This window comes from Amblyraja radiata, chromosome 15 (genome assembly GCF_010909765.2).
Source record: "Amblyraja radiata isolate CabotCenter1 chromosome 15, sAmbRad1.1.pri, whole genome shotgun sequence".
Lineage (NCBI taxonomy): Eukaryota > Metazoa > Chordata > Chondrichthyes > Rajiformes > Rajidae > Amblyraja > Amblyraja radiata.
In genome coordinates, this window is record NC_045970.1 from 27,521,956 (window position 1) to 27,542,488 (window position 20,533).

The following is a 20,533-nucleotide window of genomic DNA, read 5'->3' on the forward strand; positions in this document are numbered from 1 at the left end:
TGAAAGTGCCACAGAGCATTTATCAACGTCTTGGGGCTGTACAGTGGCGTAGCGGGTGGTGCCGCTACCTCACCGCTCCCTAGTGTAGTTGGCCGATAGGAGAATCAGGCTGAAATTGATTGACATGTGAAAGAGAATAGGTTGTAGAGAATAAGCTGGATTGTTCTGAAAGATAGCATACTCAATGGGTCAAATTGCCTCCCTGTATGTCATACGGCAATCTGAAATACTCATCTATTTATGCTGATTGATCACTGGGTCAACGTCTCAAAATACATTTTTATGCTAATATATATTTTCTTGGGTTTCAGAGATGGTACTGGTATAGCCCAAGCTGATAACTGCAGTGCATTTTGTAGATGGTACACAGTGCCAATGTGGGTAACTATTAGCAGAGGAAAATAAAACAATGGTGCATGGGTGCCAATCAAGTAGGTTGCTTTGTCCTGGACGTATCAAACTCTGCTCATCCAGACAAATGAAAAGCAAACCAGGGCTCGAAATTAACGGTTGCCCGGGTGCCACTGACCACTCAAAGTGCCGCCGGGCAACCTAAATGGCAAGTCATTTTGCCCGGCTTGGCAACTTGGTTTATACCGAAGATAGACACAAAAAACTGGAGTAACTCCACGGGTCCTGCAGCATCTCTGGAGAAAAGGAACGTGACGTTTTGTGTCGGCGACGGTTGTGGGAAAGTGTGGCGTGATGGAGGGTCGGAGCGAATGACGGGCCCCGCACAGCAGCAGCGGCGACGGCTCTATCTCCTCCCGCACCCCGCCCGGCCTGATAACGGCCGCTGCTGCCACTCCGCCAACGGCGCTTTAAAAACAAACCTTTGAAGGAGGGAGGTGTCGGTCAGGAGCGGACGTAGAGTGGGGGGGGGGGGGTGTGATTGGAGGAGGGAGACGTGCCAAAACACTCTCGGCAGCCCTGCACTGCAGCCAGGATCGATCCCGGCTCTCCGGCGCTGCAATCGCTGCCGAACCACCACTGGACCATCCCCCCCACCCACCCGAGAGCCTCCACACGCCCGGGGTGGCCAGAGGCGTCGGGAGTCAGACGGGCGCAGTGCCCCCAGGCCCACAGCCAGTGCAGAGAAGCAGCGCAAAACCCAGCTCACTCTGCCTGTCCCGCCAGGTTAATCAACAGCCCTGTCTGGATTGGCAGTTGAGCTGCATTTAGCGCTGGATTGAGCTGAAATAACCGTTCACAGAAGCCGCGCGCGCGTGCGTGTGTGTGTGTGTGCGCGCGGCCGCCAGGATATTCTGCCCGCGGTCCCCTCCATAGTTTGGTTGCGATTTCCGTGCCTGACAGGTGTTGGCCGAGGAGCGCTGGCCTTCCTTCCCACCTCCTCTGCCCCTTCCTCTCTCTCTCTCGTACGCCCCCTCCACTCCCCTTATTCTGAGATCCCTCCTCTCCATCCCGCACTGATCCCCATTCCTGCCTCTATTCAGTCCTCACTGACATCCCCTGTGCTCCCCAATCCCCCCCTCCCTCCCCCCCCCCCTATTCATCCTCCACTGATCTCCCCATTCATCCTCGCATTGATTCTCCTGCCACTCCCCATCAATCCTACACAGGTCCCCCAATTCATCCTGTACTGACCCCCCTTCCCATCCATCCTGCACTGCTCACCCCTTCATCCTGCACTGCTCCCGCCATTCATCCTGCACTGCTCCCCCCCATCCATCCTGCACAGATCCCCCCCATTCAACCCCACTGTCACCCCCCGCGCTCTCCCCCTCACACTTTTACCTACTCCAACCAACACGCACTAATTCCCCTGCCTCAATCCATCCAATCCGCACCGATTGCCTTCTCAAGCCACCACCCCACCACCATCTATCCATCCTGCACTGATTCATACACCCCCCCCCACTTCCTCCCGACCCTATTGTGCTGGAAATGTCTTCAGAGCTAACATTGACTATGTTTGATAACGGAATGCGATCAAATATGTTTTAATTCCCAATGTTTTTATTTGTTTTAATCCATAAAGATGGATTAATTAAATTGTGAACACGTGAAACATTAAAACCGCAGTGTTTGATTGTCACTGACACATTATTACAGAATTAATTTTAATGGCAAATCAATGCTCTTAATATCAAGTATCAGTACTGTAGTTATTTAATGAGCAACATTCACAACTATACGTTGGATTTATCCAGGTTTTACTTCTACAGTCAGTCATATACATCACAAATCTGGTCAGGAGATATTTCAGTTGAAATTTTAACGTTAATTCTGAAGTGGGAATGATGGAAAAAGCGTTTATCAACAATTTTGTTTTTAAAATGGTGCTTACAAACTGGGTATCTTCATTGCCACATACATCTAATCTGAATGTCCGGTAATGTGGCGTCTTGACACCTTTAAATATATTACCAAACATTTGCTGCATTTATGTCCTTTGGCCATCTCTTGTTAGTTAGTGTAATGTTTAACCTGTCAGATGGGTATAGTCAGTTTTAACAGCTATTATCATAAAATGTCTTTAGAAAATTCCTTGCAACCTGTATATTTTGTTGTGGATAAATTATGTGGGAAGCGAGAGTGTTTATGTACCAATAGCAATAACGACCCATGCTATGGCCATATCATGATAATTTTCGGTCCTTCACAGAAAACATGCTTGCATCAATCTGTAGTGTGCATGGTTAAGCATATATGTTATCAAGGTCCAGGATTTATTGACACAGGTTGATCATACGCTGAATAATCCAACCACATTTTTGTTTGGAAGTGGAAAGAAATAATAAAAATTGCATTAATTGCAATGTGTAAAAAGAGTTGAGATACCATATTATAATTTTGCTGCATGTCATTGTGGTATATATCATGTCTTGATTGGTGAATATGTTAGTTTGTGACTTTATTTGAAGCAGAAATAATATGTGAATGCTTCATTGAGCACAATTCCGACTGGTAACTTCGCACTTTGTCCGAGCACGCGTCATGCAAGCCATCTTAAATGACCACCTAAACTGTCATTTGGCAACCTAAAAAGCTGCCAAGGTTGCCCGGCTGGCAACAGGGAAAAAAAGTTAAGCAAGAGCCCTGCAAACCATCACATATCTGACTTGCACCTTGATTAAGTTTCTGATTAATGGTGACTCCCCCAGGATGGTGGAGAGTGAACTTGACAATGATCATTCCACGAAGAATCAAGGGCAGATGAACAGATTTTATTTTGCTGTGATGGACATTTTCTGTGTAACCATCAGCAAACATCCATATTTCTGACTTTATGATGGAATTCTGATGGAAAGAAGGATTTGGATTAAGCAGCTGAAGATTGTCAGCCTTGTGGTACTGACCTGAGGAATTTTTGCATTTATATCATGGAGCTGGGATAATTGACCTGCAAATGTCACAGCCATCTATCCTTGTACAAGTTTTTAGCTCTAATCAATAAAAGGGATTTCCCTCCCAGGTCCATCAAGTCCAGTTTTACGAAAGGTTCTTGCTTACACAATCAAACGTGGCTTTGATGTCACTCTGACTTTACCTTTGTAATTCAACTCTTTGGTCCATGTCTACGCCAATACATAATTTGCTTTTTATATTTTCCATACTGCAATCAAAACAAACTCAGCCTTGTTCATTTAAATACATCATTTGCACAAAGGAAGATGATTGTGTGATGATTTAAAAAAAAAAACCCTCTATAAAGTTGCCATTCTCATTTATATTCAATTCATAATCCACAAACCAAAATAACTGTGCCAAGGGAAGGTGAACCAGTAAACGTATTGTGCATGCTGTTAACTGAAAGTTTACTTACTTTCAAACTTATTACTGAAGCATCTCATTAAGCAAAGGGATTACATATCTCCTAAAGGATGCTTCATCATTGATACATTTAAAATATTTCATCGTTTTGGCATTGAACAATACAGTACAGGAAGAGGCCATTCGGCTCATAATGTTTGCCCCGAGTATGATTCCAAGTTAAACTAATCTTCTCTGTCTGCATGTGATCCGGATCCCTCCATATCCATGTCCGATTCTAAAGCCTTTTAAATACCACTATTGCACCTACCTCCAGTTTGGTAACAGCTTGGTTTGCCAACAGCTCTGCCAAAGACTGCAAAAAATTGCAAATTATGGATATAGCCCAGATCATCACACAAACCGGCCTCCCTATGACTCCATCTCTACCATGCTGCTTCAGGACAGCTGCCAACATAAACAAGGACCATTTGTTCCAGTCATTCCTTATTCTAACTTCCCCCCTCGAGCAGAAGATACAAAAGTTTGAAAGCATGTGCCACCAGATTCAGAAACACTTTCACCCCACTGTCAGATTACTAAATGGAACCCTCTTAAGATAAAGGTGTAGTCCCCATTTCCCAAGCTATGTCAATGAGGCCCTTGCATTTATTTTTATCTGCATTTTGTAAATTAAGGCTATAATGCAGTAACATTATAATGCTGTACTCTGCACTCTGGTATTTTTCTCTCTGAACTACTTGTTTTACTTCTGCATGGCTTGATTGCATCATATATAGCACAATTAGACTGGATAATATGCAAACAAAGTTTGTCTATGTATATTAGTCCATGTGATAAAAAATAAACCAATAACAATGCATTTATCAAATGTGATTTGCAATAAAGCACATTTTTCTTTGGGATTCAAATCACATCCATGTTTAAAATAACCATTAAAACGGGACTATGGAGATGCAGATTCCATGGAAAACATGAACATCAAACCAAGAAGCTCAAGTACAATCAAATTAAAATTATTCAACATTTTGGAAATATTCTACTCTTCCAAACATAATGGAGAAAAAATAAACCACTTGAAGCAGTTCATTTCACTAAATGCTATTTGTCCAACTCAGCCAATCTGCAGAAGAAAAAAAATCAGAAAGAAGAGAAAAGGTGGAGGGGACTTGGGTGGAATGAAGGGTGTGGTGAAAGGCAGATAAATTTCATACGAGGCCAAATAAAACAAAATAATTATTTCTGAACTTACAGTTTAAAAAGTACAAACTATCAACAGGTTCCATTCCTAAGAATTGTCCATCAGATTTATTTTCATTACTTTGAATAATCACGGTAACACAAGCCATACAGTGCTCTCCATAATGTTTGGGACATAGACCCATCATTTATCCATTTGCCTCTGTACTCCACAATTTTAGATTTGTAATAGGAAAAAAGGAAATAAAAAAAATAAAAAAATCACATGTGGTTAAAGTGCACATTGTCAGATTTTAATTTAGGCTATGTTTATACATTTTGGTTTCACCATGTAGAAATTGCAGCACATAGTCCCGCCATTTCAGGGCACCATAATGTTTGGGACACATGTCTTCACTGGTGCTTGCAATTGCTCAGGTGTGCTTACATGCCTCTTTAATGCAGGTATAAGAAAGCTCTCAGCACCTGGTCTTTCCTGCAGTCTTCCCATCACCTTTGGAAACGTTTATTGCTGTTTATCAACATGAGGACCAAAGTTGTGCCAAAAAAAGTCAAATAAGCCATTATGAGACTGAGAAACAAGAATAAACTGTTAGACATCAGCCAAACCTTAGGCTTACCAAAATCAACTGTTTGGAACATGATTAAGAAGAAAGAGAGCACTTGTGAGCTTATTAATTGCAAAGGGACTGGCAGGCCAAGGAAGACCTCCACAGCTGATGACAGAAGAATTCTCTCTATAATAAGGAAAAATCCCCAAGCACCTGTCTGACTGATCAGAAACACTCTTCAGGAGTCAGGTGTGGATTTGTCAATGACCACTGTCCGCAAAGACTTCATGAACAGAAATACAGAGGCTACACTGCAAGATGCAAACCACTGGTTAGCCACAAAAATAGGATGGCCAGGTCACAGTCTGCCAAGAAGTACTTAAAAGAGCAACCACAGTTCTGGAAAAAGGTCTTGTGGACAGATGAGGTGAGGATTAACTTATAACAGAGTGATGGCAAGAGCAAAGTATGGAGGAGAGGAGGAACTGCCCAAGATCCAAAGCATACCACCTCATCTGTGAAACACGGTGGTGGGGGTGTTATGGTCTGGGCATGTATGGCTGCTGAAAGTACTGGCTCACTTATCATCATTGATGATACAACTGCTGATGGTAGTAACATAATGAATTCTGCAGTGTATAGACACATCCTATCTGCTCAAGTTCAAACAAATGCCTCAAGACTCATTGGCCAACGGTTCATTCTACAGCAAGATAATGATCCCAAACATACTGCTAAAGCAACAAAAGAGTTTTTCAAAACTAAAAAATAGTCAATACTTGAGTGACCATCAATCACCAGATCTGAACCCAATTGAAGCATGCCTTTTATATGCTGAAGAGAAAACTTAGAGACTAGCCCCCAAAACAAGCATAAACTAAAGATGGCTGCAATACAGGCTTGGCAGAGCATCACCAGTGAAGACACCCAGCAACTGGTGATGTCCATGAATCGCAGACTTCAAACAGTCATTGCATGCAAAGGATATGCAACAATATACTAAACATTACTACTTTCATTTACATGACATTGCTGCTTCCCAAACATTATGGTGCCCTGAAATGGGTGGACTATGAATAAACACTGCTGTAATTTCTACATGGTGAAACCAAAATGTATAAAAATTGCCTTTATTAAAATCTGATAATGTGCACTTTAACCACATGTGATTTTTTTTTCTATTACACATCTCAAATTGTGGAATAGAGAGGCAAATAAATAAATGATGGGTCTTTATCCCAAACATCATGGAGGACACTGTAAATAACTAATGGAATATTCACCGCATCTGGTCATTAATGAATACCACAAACCATTACAGGTCCACCACCGATTTTCTGGCATCCTTGGTTCCAGAACCTTTCTGGTCACAGAGGGCAAATTCGACCCACCGATAAACGTGGATGTCCCGACGAAGTCGATTTCGCCACCTCCTCCAGCCTTAGCGCCACATTTTCTGGGGGACATCCGGGGAGTGATTTCAAGTGCATCCTCATAATTTTGTCTGGATTGAAGTAAATGCCGGACAAACAGTTGCTGGAAATCCGTGGTGGACCTGTATTATTATTAATTTAAATAATTCTTCAAAAAAGCATGGGAGGATTTGTGTAAAGTCTGATTTTCATAAGTTAGGTCATTTATAACCCAGGGAGTCCCTGTGCATATTAAAAATATTCTTACTTGTTCAATCCGAGAAGTTAGATTTCTTTGTAATTGCTGAATAGCATTTTTGGCAGCAGCATCCTGTGAGATCAATCTTTCCTTCACCATTTTTATTTCCTCCATTAGGTTTTCAACTTTGACTTCCATCTGCAAGAAATAAGTGAATCCCTATTGAATAGACAGATCTATAGACTATAGATCACGACTATAAATTTTTCACAAAACATCAGTTAAATTTAAAAATGGAACAAGTTATAATCATGATTCTTTTAAAAGAATGAACACTCATTAATATTTTGCTGTCTACATCCTTACATTCTGTGCATCCTTATTCATGTAAAGAACAACTCCCTAATAACATCTCAAGAAAAATGCAACGGTCACACTCTTCATTAGGACAGGGAAAAGTAAATAGATAAAGGGAAAAAACAACCCAAGTTATTATTTTTTAATTCTTACATATTATTTGCAAAAATCCAACTGATTAGCCCAGATTCTGAGCAAAGGGAAAATGCATACTGATAATCTAAAAAAAAAATTGAGGTTAATTCCTAGGACTGACATATGATGAAAGAATGGGTCGATTGGGCTTGTATTCACTGGATTTTAGAAGGATCTTATAGAAACAAATAAAATTCTTAAAGGATTGAACAGGCTTGATGCAGGAAAAATGTTCCTGATGTTGGGGTCGTCCAGAACAAGGGGTCACAGTTTAAGAATAAGGGGTAGGCCATTTAGGACTGAGATGAGGAAAAACTTCTTCACCCAGAGTTGTGAATCTGTGGAATTCTCTGCCACAGAAGACAGTGAAGGCCAATTGACAGGATGTTTTCAAGAGGGAATTAAGGGCCTGTCCCACTTGGGCCGTCATTTACGCGACAGGCCGGTAGTTACTGATGCGCGCGTCATCGTGCGTCCGCACAGCCGTCTCGAGTGCGTGATGTCATTTGAAGATAGACACAAAATGCAGGAGTAACTCAGCGGGACCAGCAGCATCTCTGGAGAGAAGGAATGGATGATGTTTCGGGTCGAGACTCTTCTTCAGACTGAAGAATGGTCTCGACCCGAAACGTCGCCCATTGCTTCTCTCAAGAATTGCTACCAGTCTCGCTAAGTAACTCCAGCATTTTGTGTTTATATCCAATCGTCTTGGCCCCGCTCTGGGAGTAGGAGTGGGGGCGGATCCGGATCAGCAACGGCCGTGAGCCCCAGGCCGAGCTCGGCGATCGTTTGTCTGTTTCTGCTGCTGTTGAAGGTGAGACGTTGCGCCGCGCCAGGGTCTTGGGCCTGTCCCACTTTGACTTTCAGTTACGCGACAGGCCGGTGGCGCGCGAATATTTAGTGCAGGAAGAAGTCCACACTCCTCCACGCCTCTTCACACTCCTCCACACCACTCCATGCGCCCGTCCCGCGCTACCCATGCACTAGCAGGTCGCATAAATGGCGTGCGAATGACGGCCAAGTGGGACAGGCCCTTTAGATTTAGCTCTTAGGGCTAAAGGAATCAAGGGATATGGGGAAAAAGCAGGAACAGAGTACTGATTTTAGATGATCAGCTCTGATCATATTGAATGGCGCTGCTGGCTTGAAGACACCCATTTTTCTGTTTCTATTTATATCTGATGTCTTCGCATCCAGAAACTGTCAAGCACTCTCAAACAGAAAAGAATGAAAAATCCGTACAGTGAAGGACCAGGAAAGTAAAAAGTGCACAATGTTAATAATGTATTAATCATTTTACTGAAAGCACACTTTAAATTATGTTCATACAAATGATTTAATAATTCAAAATTCAAATATCATAAATTTAAAACACAATTGCATCATTGAATGCAAAGAATATTTGAATTATTCATTAGCTTTTCAGAGCAATTCAGGCTATTTAGCAGCAATTATGAGTTGGTATTTTGTTAAATTTTATTGGCAAAATTTAACATTGAATCGTTGATTCTGTGTTCATTGCACTCCAAAGGTGTGACATCCTGTGGAGATGGAGGGTTAACTGGAAATCATCTTCCAATTTCTTTGTTTAACTTTGCATGTGCTGGTGGCAGACATTTTACACGGCATCCACCAAATACTGGCAGTTTCATCAGCATTACAAACGCAAAAGCCCCATCATTGCCTTTTGCACTTTAATAGACTGAACTTCAAAATCCTGGTGGTTTGTCATCTGGTTCACTCATTACTCCAGATTGAGGGATAGGGTTCCAAAGAACAAACCAGGTCTGTGGCCAGGGCCAAGGGCCTGGAGTGTAGAAGGGTTGTGTATTTGGAGCTGTGATCCAGAGTATGCAGCACAAGGCAGGAATGCCAAGATTCATGAATATGGGTGCGTTTGTGGTGGGAGCATGGGTCTGCAGTGTGGGCTGGGTGTGCAGATGGAAATGGGTCCAAAGGGGTTGTGCGATTCAGTTTGTTTTGGCAAGCAGAAATATGCAAGCTCAAACTCACTGGGTTCTATTTCCCACTTCCTCACCTCAGTTCCCACTCCAATTAAACTAACTGTGTTCACTAAAAAGGGTATTATACCTTAGGTAAGATGAAAACAAAGTGAAATAAAAGTGTGTTAGGGCAGTATAGGAGTAACATCCAATCATTCAGCAATTCTGCTGGACTGGCACCATCAAGGTCCAATTTATGCAAGTGTATCAGAATTTTGAAAATGGATTTTAAAATGCATCCAAATTTACAGTGATATGTACCATACCTTACCATATGTACCATTCAAAATCAGTTCTGTTTTACTATGTTTGCATTTAGTTTTCATAAGTGACTTACTAGTTTTATGGTGTTGATATGTTGCTTTTCTGTTTCCGAACGTTTCTTCAATTCATCTTTCAAGTTGTTTTTTTCTGCACAAATCTCCACAATCATTTCTTGATGCTTTCTGTTTTCTTCCATCAGTCTACGTAATAAACATAAAGAAAAATAATAATAAATTGAATTTTTCAATATAACAGCATTTTCAAATAGTAACATTTTGGCTAACGAGAACATGCTAGCTTGTATTTGTATTTTTACACTGGAGCACTAGTGGCACTGGTTACAATTAGAATATTTTGATAAAGAAGCTTGCAACACAATGTTAAAATAAATTGTTATGTATTTTCATTGGACTGATCTAATCATCTGCCTTAACCAGTAACAGAACCAGTTACATTTAAAATAAAAACCTGTTCATCTCCAGTCTAACCTAGACTGATTGGTAGAAGCAAATATTACCCAAAACAGAAGAGTTTTTAATTAAAATCCAAACAAGCCTTTACAATGTTGACCCATTTTTCTATGCAGAGTACACAGCTCGTCATATTTTAGCAATCTGGCATAGTTGGCAATCTGACACGCCTTTACAAGGAGTTTCATGGAACGTTTGTTGTGACGGGAAGCGGCAGAGAATGGATTTCCAAAGTCAAAAGTAAGTCATGGATTCTATTCCTCGTGCACTATTTTAACAGGCAGAAATGTCATGTGATGGAGCGCATAGAACCAAGAAACCGCAGCATCGTTATGACAGTTTATTGCCTACATTTGGGACATACTGTCAAGGCACTCATACATACTTGGAAAACAAATAATACAAATTCTATGAATGTGAAGGGGTTGGAGTGGTCAAGAAAAATAAAACAAAAATCACATTTTCGGCAGAATAAGTGAAAATGGATGCCCCAGACATTGTGTGCAAGATTTGCAAATTACTAGTTTTGCGAGCCCAGACAACTTCATCCCTTTGCCCATGCTTCAACTTAAAACCATTGACTATGTTTAGCAATGACGGAACTGATAATAAGTTATGGAGAAGTTCTTGCAAGATAAAATCCAGTTTCTGATGAAGAACTGTTCATGATTACAAATATAATTTCTCATTACACACGGTGTTGTTATGTTGAGTTAATGAAGTTTCTGCTTAGCTTCATTTTACTGTGATAGTGAACAGGATTAACATTTACTTTTTCTCTATTTTTTTATTCTAGTATACATATCAAAGACAGACAGCATCTATGAATAGAAGGAATGGGTGACATTTTGGGTTGAGACCCTTCTTCAGTCTGAAGAGACAGAATTTTGTGTCTAGCATTTTGTATCTATCTTCGGTGTAAACCAGCATCTGCAGTTCCTTCCTACACACTACTCATTTTCTTTATGCTATTCCAAGTAATTTTAAATTTGAGCCAAATATGTCTAAGGAAACTCCAAATTATTAAAAATATCAGGGTAGTCCCCAATAAATGAGGATGAAACAAGATGAAATTCAACAGATGCTGCAAGTAGATAACTAATTAAGTAGCTGTTCTTGGCAAGCATCTATCTGCTTGCCGGTAGCTAACAAAAATATATTAAAAACATCATTGCTTTCAGATTTAGAAGGGAAATTTGCCTAAATGACTCAAGCTCCCACTATAGTTGAGTTCTTCCAATAAAAAAGTTACAGTATCAACCATCAACTGGAGAACATACATTTTAGTGCAGCACGTTTCCCCCCATGAAACATCTTAATTTCACATTTTCTTTGAGAAATAAAACTCATATTTCTTGAGATGCCATGGTGCAATAGATGTGCAATATGTGCTCCACTTAGTCCAAAACACTGGATTACTAACCCATTAACATGACCACACTTGGAGAAACAAGAAGATAATGGAATATTGAACAACAAAAAAAAGAAACTGCTTGAAGAACTCAGTGGGCCAGGTTGCATATGTGGAGGGAAATGAACTGATGAGATTTTGGGTCAGTACCCCTTTTCAGTCTGTACATTTCCCTTCACAGATGTTGCCTAGTCTGCCGAGTTACTCCAGCAGTTGTTTTTTTGTAACATGACCACCCCTCTAATATACTCCTCATGGTTCACCTTTCAATATTTTTTAAATTATTTGTATCCAATCCCTCAGTTTGAAAATATTTGTGTTCTACCACAGAATAACAGAGTGTTAAATTTAAATGCTTTCTGAAATAATGTAGATCAGTCTGTGATCCACGGTATGTCATTTGTCGATTAATCTGAATTGCTTTAATAATGGTTTTGGTTTGGCTTTTGGACAGTACATTTGCCTAGATATCTAATTGGCAAGGGCATGTTATGCCTCACAGAAAGTGATGGTATAAGTCCAAGTGTAGTATTTGGCACCAAGTTGCTGAAACATATCTGCTCCATAAATGCTCCAATAATAATAATAATAATAATATATTTTATTGTCATTGCACATATGTGCAACGAGATTTGGTATGCAGCTTCCATCCGATGTCATAACTTAAACAACTAATAAAATTTAGATTTAGATACCCCGAGAAACATGATTATAAAAAGAACAGTAAAACAGTCTAAAGTGCAAATGTGTCTGTGCCGGGTCGATGTGCGACGTGACCATCCGAGGGAGACAGTTCATAGGGGTGGGGGGGCACTCAGCAGTGCCGGTTCAGAGCAGCTATAGCTCTGGGGATGAAGCCATCGTCCACCTTTACATATGCTACTGTGACATATAATTGTTTATCGGTTTTATCTATTATTGCATATATCTCTATAGACCAAACCATCAGTTTAAAAAAAAATCCTGTTATTGACTCACTTTTTTATTTTATTTTCTTGCTGAAGACATTTGTTTTGTAATGATTCATTAAATATGACTACAGCGCTACTTTCTTTTGTAATTCCATTAGGTAAACTGGGAGTCACCGAGGATTCTGTTGAAAAATAATTATATTCTGATTCTAGCTCATCCAACAAAGCATCTTGAGAAGATTCAAGCTCCATCCTGGACATTAGATCCTTGGTTATCTTTGTATCAAAAGGACTTTCTGAATCAATCTTGCGAGAAGAATGAGGTGTACATTTGTTCCAATCAATAGTATCTGCCTCTGATGATTTCTCTGATGTAGGATGAAGTGTTTGATTATTAACCATTTTATTAAGTTCTCCAGAGTCACTCACTTCTTCCTTATTGTCTGATGCAATTTCCGTATCACTGTTCAAAGTGATTAGAGCACATGGTTCTCCACTTCCACCATGATCTGTCAAGTTATTCATACATTGTTCAACCTTTACATTCAGTTGTACCTCAGCAAATCTATCTTCATGTTCGCCATTTATATCTTCTTTTAATTTTAGTGTTTTGGTTGCTGAATAAGTCTCTGACTTAAGGCATGTGCCATTTAGTGCTCCAGTATCCCCACCAGTGACATCATTAATAACCTCATCACTTTTGACAGCATCAATTATTGATGGATGTATTTTGTCATGGTCACAGCTCGCCACCTGTTGATTAGCTTCTGGAGCAATCTGCTCATCAGCTTGATGTTCCATTCTCTGTCATACAAATATTTATCCTACAACAATAAAAACAAAATAAGGATATTGAAAAGACAAGATCAGGCATGTATATGATCAGAATGTATTGAAAATGAAAGGTATTTACTCATGCAACTTCCTTCTATACAATGGAAACAGTTACTACAGCACAAACACATTTCGTAATAAAAGCTCCATATGGTGACTTCATTCAATCACAATAATTGTCATATCTGTAATTTAAATGGTTCATTAGTCTGATTTATATAATTTAAAATGGGAAGATTAGGTCATTACAATGCTGTAATGTGCAGTCCAGATTCTAAGTAATTAAGACCGAAGACCTATTACATCTCTAATGATTCACTCAATTGATTTACAAGGATTTCAATCAAGCAGGGGGCTTCCTGTGTTCACAGGGAAACATGCAAATGCCACCCAGCGGAAGCAATAGATGAGTATGGAGGAGGTGCAGGTGAACCTCTGTTGCACCTGGAAAAACTGCTTAGGTCCTTGGAAGGAGTCAAGGGGTAAAGCGACAAGTGTTACACATGCAACTCCTCCAACCACATCTATTGCATTTGCTGCTCTAGGTGTCAGCTGATCTACATCGGTGAGACCAAGCGCAGGCTTGGCGATCGCTTCACCCAACACCTTCGCTCAGTTCGCAATAACCAACCTGATCTCCCAGTGACTCAGCACATCAACTCCCCCTCCCATTCCAAATCCGACCTTTCTGTCCTGGGCCTCCTCCATGGCCAGAGTGAGTCCCACCATAAATTGGAGGAGCAGCACCTCATATTTCACTTGGGTAGTTTACAGCCCAGCGGTATGAACATTGACTTCTCCAATTTCAGGTAGTCCTTGCTTTCTCCCTCTTTCCCAGCTCTCCACAGTCCACTGTCTCCGCCTCTTCCTTTCGTCTTCCCGCCCTCACCACCTCCACATCAGTCTGGAGAAGGGTCTGGACCCAAAACGTCACCTATTCCGTCGCTCCATAGATGCTGCCTCACCTGCTGAGTTTCACCACATTTTTATCTACCATTCCAGCATCTGCAGTTCCTACTTACGCATACCGAATTCTATAATCTGAGCCTGGATTTTTAAAATATATAAACAAATTTTATCTTGAGTGTTAAATGCTTTATTGCTTTCCAGGCGTTAGGATTCGTACTGCGGTAAATACAAGTTCTGGAATGGGATTGTTTGCAGCATAACACTAAATGCTGAAATGCAAGCTGTTTTAGAAAACAAGCCCTAAATGTTTGACCTTAAAAAATTAACCACAAAGTGTAGCTTAACATTTCATACTGCAATTCTAAAAATATTTTGAAGTAGACAAAATCACTAATGGAGGTGTGAAACAAGACAGGAAGTGATTGAGAAATAATTTCAATTATAACATTCTCTGCTACACAATGGTAAAGGTGCTTAAAACTCAATGAAATATATAATATTTAGAATTGATTTCTTTTATCTGGTTTTTAAAATAGTTAGTCAAATATTTTGTTGAAAGCTCTGTGAAAAATACAATCTGTTATACGATGTAAATTAAAAATCTCCCAAACCACTGAGAACCACACCTGTTACTTAACAAGAGCCTTTTGTGTGCCACAGTACACATGCATAAAAGGCGCTTGCAAAAAACTTACATAGACTGCTTTGTTTACAGGTGTCATGGCACAGTGAATGCACAAAGTATTGACTGGTGACTTTACTTTTCTTTCAAAGCAATTGTTACCCAATATTCCTTCATTTAATTTTTTTCAAGAAACCAATTGCCATGTTAGCTGTTCTATCTATTCAGTTATTAAGAACAAGAAGGAATTCAAAAGACCTACAGAAATTATGTATAAACAAATTTGAGTAAGGGACAACAGAGATGTAAGTCAATCAAATCTATTCACAAATACCAATGTGTAATGCAAGTAATTATCCTCTTCAGCAGTTGAAATCATAGTACAAACTAACAATTTTTACAGATGATATTATTATATTGTTAGCTAACAGTTTCTTTGTAAGGTACAAAAACAGTTATACAATTTGGAAGCATCAATTCCTTGCAACTGAGTTATAAGAAAATCACAATAGCATTGGTGAGTTCTCGATGGTTGGCATTGACATGGGCCGAAATATCTGTTTTTGTGCTGTGTTACTCAATGAGATTAATTGAGCATATCAGCCCCATTCCTTCACTAGTGTGCAAAGTCCTTTCCAGGAACTTGGTAGCGCAATAATTTTAAAAATAGATATTTTGAGATATCTGTTCTACATCATGAATCCTTTATTATATGGGGATATCGCTGGAATGACTGGTGACAGATGTTAGCAATATCAGTCACAGAACTCCACAGGAGATCCTTTTTCCCTGTGGATATCAAACTATACAACTCCTCCCTTGTTGTGGGGTAGACTGATTCCCCTTCCCCACCCCCCTTCCTCCACAATCTTTGCATGTCCCCAATCCTGGACTTTCCACTCGTCACTTTAAATTAATGTTTCATGTATCTTGTGTTTTATGACTATTGGCAGACCAATTTCCCTCCCGGGATAAAGAAAGTTCTATCGCATTGTATCGTGTTGAATATGAAAAGTAATTAAATACTCTGTAAATTATGTCATCATGTTTATCAATAAATAAATCTTCCTACATCTAAAATATATGTTTGAAAATAGTTAGAAATATTTTAAGTGTATTTATAGATCAGAAATGGTTGAGCATTTTATTTCTGAACCCGTTTTTAAAAAGTGAATGGATAAATGGGGAAATTCTTGATTCCCGTTTCATTTGTGAAACAGGAATCCCAACTATTTGACTGTGCCTTGAGGGGTCAATATTTGCCTATCTTCCGAGAACATAGTTTCAAGGAAGGATTAGAACAGAGTAATTTTACAGTGAATATTTTGTGAGGATTGAAAACTCTATAAATTAGAAACAATAGGTGTGATTTGTTACCTTGAAATTATACTTTAAATCATAGTTTGTGCCCTTCTGAAGTTAACTTTGTTCATTTTTTAGTTTCCACTCCAGATGACTTTCCCAGTCAGCCCCATATAGGACTAAATAGCAAATTTGTTTTGCTCTTGCATCAGCACAAACTTACTTTTTTGACATTATGCCATGGGATTCACTGGTTATTTCACTGTAAAATGGTATCATGTGAAAGAAAATATAAATTGGGAAGAGCGCTGATTTACCCCACAAATCTTAACTGAAGCAAAAGCTTTTTATCCATCTATTCTCTCAAGAGGATTAAACTGTCTACAAATTAATTCTTGGTGACTTTTAAGGATGATTTTCTATACTTATTTTGAATAACCAGTATAATTTAAAAAGTAAACAGAATATATTTACTCAGTGGTATCATTCATTTCTAATGATGATTCAAACCAGACTTCAGAAATTAAACAAATGCTCAACTTTCGAGACATACTAATAGCAAAACTGTTAGAAAAAAAGGCAATTGATGTAAGAACTAAATCATTTTCAAAATCATCTGATTTATGTACAAAATTAGAGCCTGGGAATAAATTGGCTGCTTCTGAGCCATAAATACATTCACAAATTAATACAAACAAAATTAAATTTACATTTGAGGCAGTAAAATAAATCATGGGTTGCTGATCATTGCAACTGTTACAATTAAGAATTGGCTGGAAACCATGGGACCCAGAAAGCTTTTACAGTTCATCAACCCTATTTCTTGACTACAATTGTTGCTTGAACTGTGGGATTCAGAAACTTTAAGGATCATGGATCATTTCATACTTTGCAAACAGTATCACAAATTAATTATGAAGCAAAATTTTATGTTGAAAAAAAAAATCAGACTGGAGAATACAAAATGGAATATTATGTTTACAGCAGTGCTAAAACAATATTGAGTGCAAATCCATCAGAGCGTTGGCAATTATTACTTACTGTTAGGTTCTGCCAGTAATTGCATGTGAAAGGGAAATGCTTCCACACACTTATTATTTGAAAACAAAACACGTCCTTTAAAAAAAAAAAAAACTGCATCATAGTACTGCTGCAATATTCAATTTTCAGTCATGAGAAAGGGCAAATATTCCTGTTAGTAAAACTATAATGATTGCGTAAATAAAGTAACAGAGACACGCACTACATGCGTATACTTGAATAAGTATAGACAAAACTTTAATATCCCTCACTATATAATTCAAACAAAATGCAATACTTAATCAACATATACACCTTGTGGCAAAGTAGTGATAGTAATTGAATATTCAACGTCACTACAATAGTTGCCCAAAGCCATGCAGCTTTAATGGCTTCTAATTTTGAAGACTTTAAACGTGTCACTCATAATCTATCTACGTCTATCCAATTTCATTAAAATTAAATTTATCCTAATTTCTTATGTCAGATTTTTTATCACTGTGAAATGGTGATGAAGCAAAATGACATAATTTAAAGACTACCAGGCTCTTTCAGTTGAATCACATGACCACCACATAATAAATTTAGTATTTTAAAAAACACTTGTTCTTGGATGAGAAAAACATTTAAAATAACACGATTATCTCAAGCACATTCTGTGCACAACATCAAGCCTTGATGGAGGTATTGTCATACAATATTGTTTACTTTTATAATTCATCGAACAAGTACATTGTGACTAGCTTCATGACTAAAACTAACCAATTCAGTGTTTCCAAGACTCAAAGTTAAGGTTTTTCAGATTGGGAAGCTCAGCAACTGTTCTAAGCTCACGCCCCTGAAGCCAGGTATAATGGATTTTCTAATGACAGAACAGCAACCTTATGCAAAGTTTCAAAAATCCTCAGACTTTGTTGCAAATTCAACACACTTGTTATTTGAAAACAAACTAGCCTTTTTTTTTTTAAATGCATCATGGGAGGAGGGAAAGAGGAATTGCTGATGTTTTAGGTTAACACCCTGTATCAGGATTGAGAGGGAAAATAGCCAGTACAAAGCGGTGGGAACCATTAAGGGAGAGATGATGGGCAGAAGGAACCAGATTAGGGAAGAGATCCGATGGCTGAAACATGTGGGTAGAAGGTGAATGGAACTAGGAAGGGGAAGTGGGATGAAAATGGATGATGGGCAAGGGAATATAATGGGAGGATCAGAGGTGAACCGGCTGAAGAGAGAGATAAAGAGACAGAGATAGAGGAACACAGGAGGGGTACGAATAGCCCAAAATTAGAAATTCAATGTTCATGCCATTGGAGTGTAGACTTGGGCCTTATCCTGGCAGTGGAGAAGGATGGAAATGACATGCAACCAGGAGCTTGGGATGACCAATGAAGACAGAGTGTAGGGCTTGGCGATCGTTTCGCCGAACACCTCCGTTCAGTCCGCTTTAACCAACCTGACCTCCCGGTGGCTCAGCACTTCAACTCCCCCTCCCATTCCGTATCCGAACTCTCTTTCCTGGGCCTCCTCCATGGCCAGAGTGAGCACCACCGGAAATTGGAGGAACAGCACCTCATATTCCGCTTGGGGAGTCTGCATCCTGGTGGCATGAACATTGTATTCTCACAATTCTGTTAGCCCTTGCTGTCTCCTCCACTTCCCAGCTCTCCCTCAGCCCTCGGGCTCCTTCTTCCTTTCTTCTCCCCGCCATCAGTCTGAAGAAGGGTTTTGGCCCGAAACGTTGCCTATTTCCTTCGCTCCATAGATGCTGCTGCACCCGCTGAGCTTCTCCAGCCTTTTTGTGTACCTTCGATTTTCCAGCATCCTTCTTAAATGCTCTGTAAACCAGTTGCTTAGTCTGCACTTGGACTCACCACACCTAACCCTCCCTGACCCCTGGCACTTTCACCCGGCCCCATCAACTGATCCCTGCCCTCACCCCTTCCTCTTTACACCTATATCTTCCCTCTCCACTCTCAGTCCTGATATTGGGTCTCAACACCAAATGTCAACAATTACTCCCCTCTCACAGATGTTACTCCAACCGCTAAGTTCCTCCAGCAGTTAGTGTTTTGCTCCAGATTCCAGCAGCTACAATGCCCTGAACAATATTTATTATTCATTTAAAAAACATGTAAAAGAACATTTAGCCACCATTTTTGTTACATATTTTTCTGTTGGTTAACATTAGCACATTTCATTAGTTAACAATAGCACATCAAAACTTATCATTGATTTACAAACTTAAAATAAATATCCCTTAATCAACATGACCAAAACAGGTCAAATGGTTATTTCTTTTTTATTCCGCTTTGGGAACATGTTGTTTTATCAAATGGTTTACTATAATGGCTGCAAAATGCTTAGGACATCCTGATCTCGTGTTCTTTTGCCTTACCTTCAACCTTAAAAAACACATTAAAATAAGGTTTAACAAAGCACAGACATAAATCAAAATTTGCTCGTCTATTTCAACAAAAATTATTGACAGTGTAGCCAGTGCATTCAGCACTTTGCACTGTGTTCTCCGGAGATACCCTTAACCACCATGTTTTGATCAGTTTGGCAAAACATCCAGCAGCCTAGTGCTAGTTTTTTCCCTCTATTTATAGTACTATCATGAATATGTGTTACAATTAGATTCAGATTCAGATTCAGATTCAATTTTAATTGTCATTGTCAGTGTAACAGTACAGAGACAACGAAATGCATTTAGCAATTACAATTAGCAATGCGATTGTAACGTAGACTTATTGGGGAATGTAGACAGTGGAAAGTAGGAAAACATATTATAGTAATCCAAACACTTTGAGGTCTTTGAAGAAAATATTGTGTGAAAAAGTTTCAAATCTTCAGTGCCAGATCACTTCAACAATTTGTATCATCACGGAAATTATCCATTTGGTCTTGAACAGCGGCTTTCAAACTTCTACCAGATTTCCCTGCAAGTAGTGGATTAGATAACTGATGTAGTATTCAATGAAACAAATGAGAATTTATCCTCACATTTTCCCAGTGTACTGATATCACAGATTTTTTGTGATACTCATAATACAAAAGCAAGCATCATTAATGAACGAAAGACACCAGAGCATTATTAATGTGTTGAAATACAAGATCATAGAAGAAGTTACATATAGTTTATCTTATGCTGTTCTATTAGACAAAGATATGATCAAGAATCAAGTTATTGGCTAA

The 20,533-nt window shown here is 39.3% G+C and overlaps 1 protein-coding gene across 7 annotated transcripts in view; it reads right to left on the reverse strand.

Moving 5' to 3' along the window:
* The window catches only part of ccdc186 (coiled-coil domain containing 186), a 76,448-nt gene that overhangs the window by 53,738 nt on the left and 2,177 nt on the right, over positions 1-20,533 (reverse strand). For 6 of the 7 annotated variants that reach the window (XM_033033918.1, XM_033033920.1, XM_033033921.1 and 3 more), the window contains 3 exons: positions 12,716-13,472; positions 9,930-10,056; positions 7,167-7,295 (listed from right to left, as the gene is read on the reverse strand). In XM_033033918.1, coding sequence (XP_032889809.1) covers positions 7,167-7,295; positions 9,930-10,056; positions 12,716-13,449 — 990 coding nt within the window. In that variant the 5' untranslated portion in view covers positions 13,450-13,472. Of the gene's footprint in view, positions 1-7,166; positions 7,296-9,929; positions 10,057-12,715; positions 13,473-20,089; positions 20,278-20,533 lie in introns of all 7 variants that reach the window. The other variant, XM_033033919.1, reaches the window with a different exon arrangement.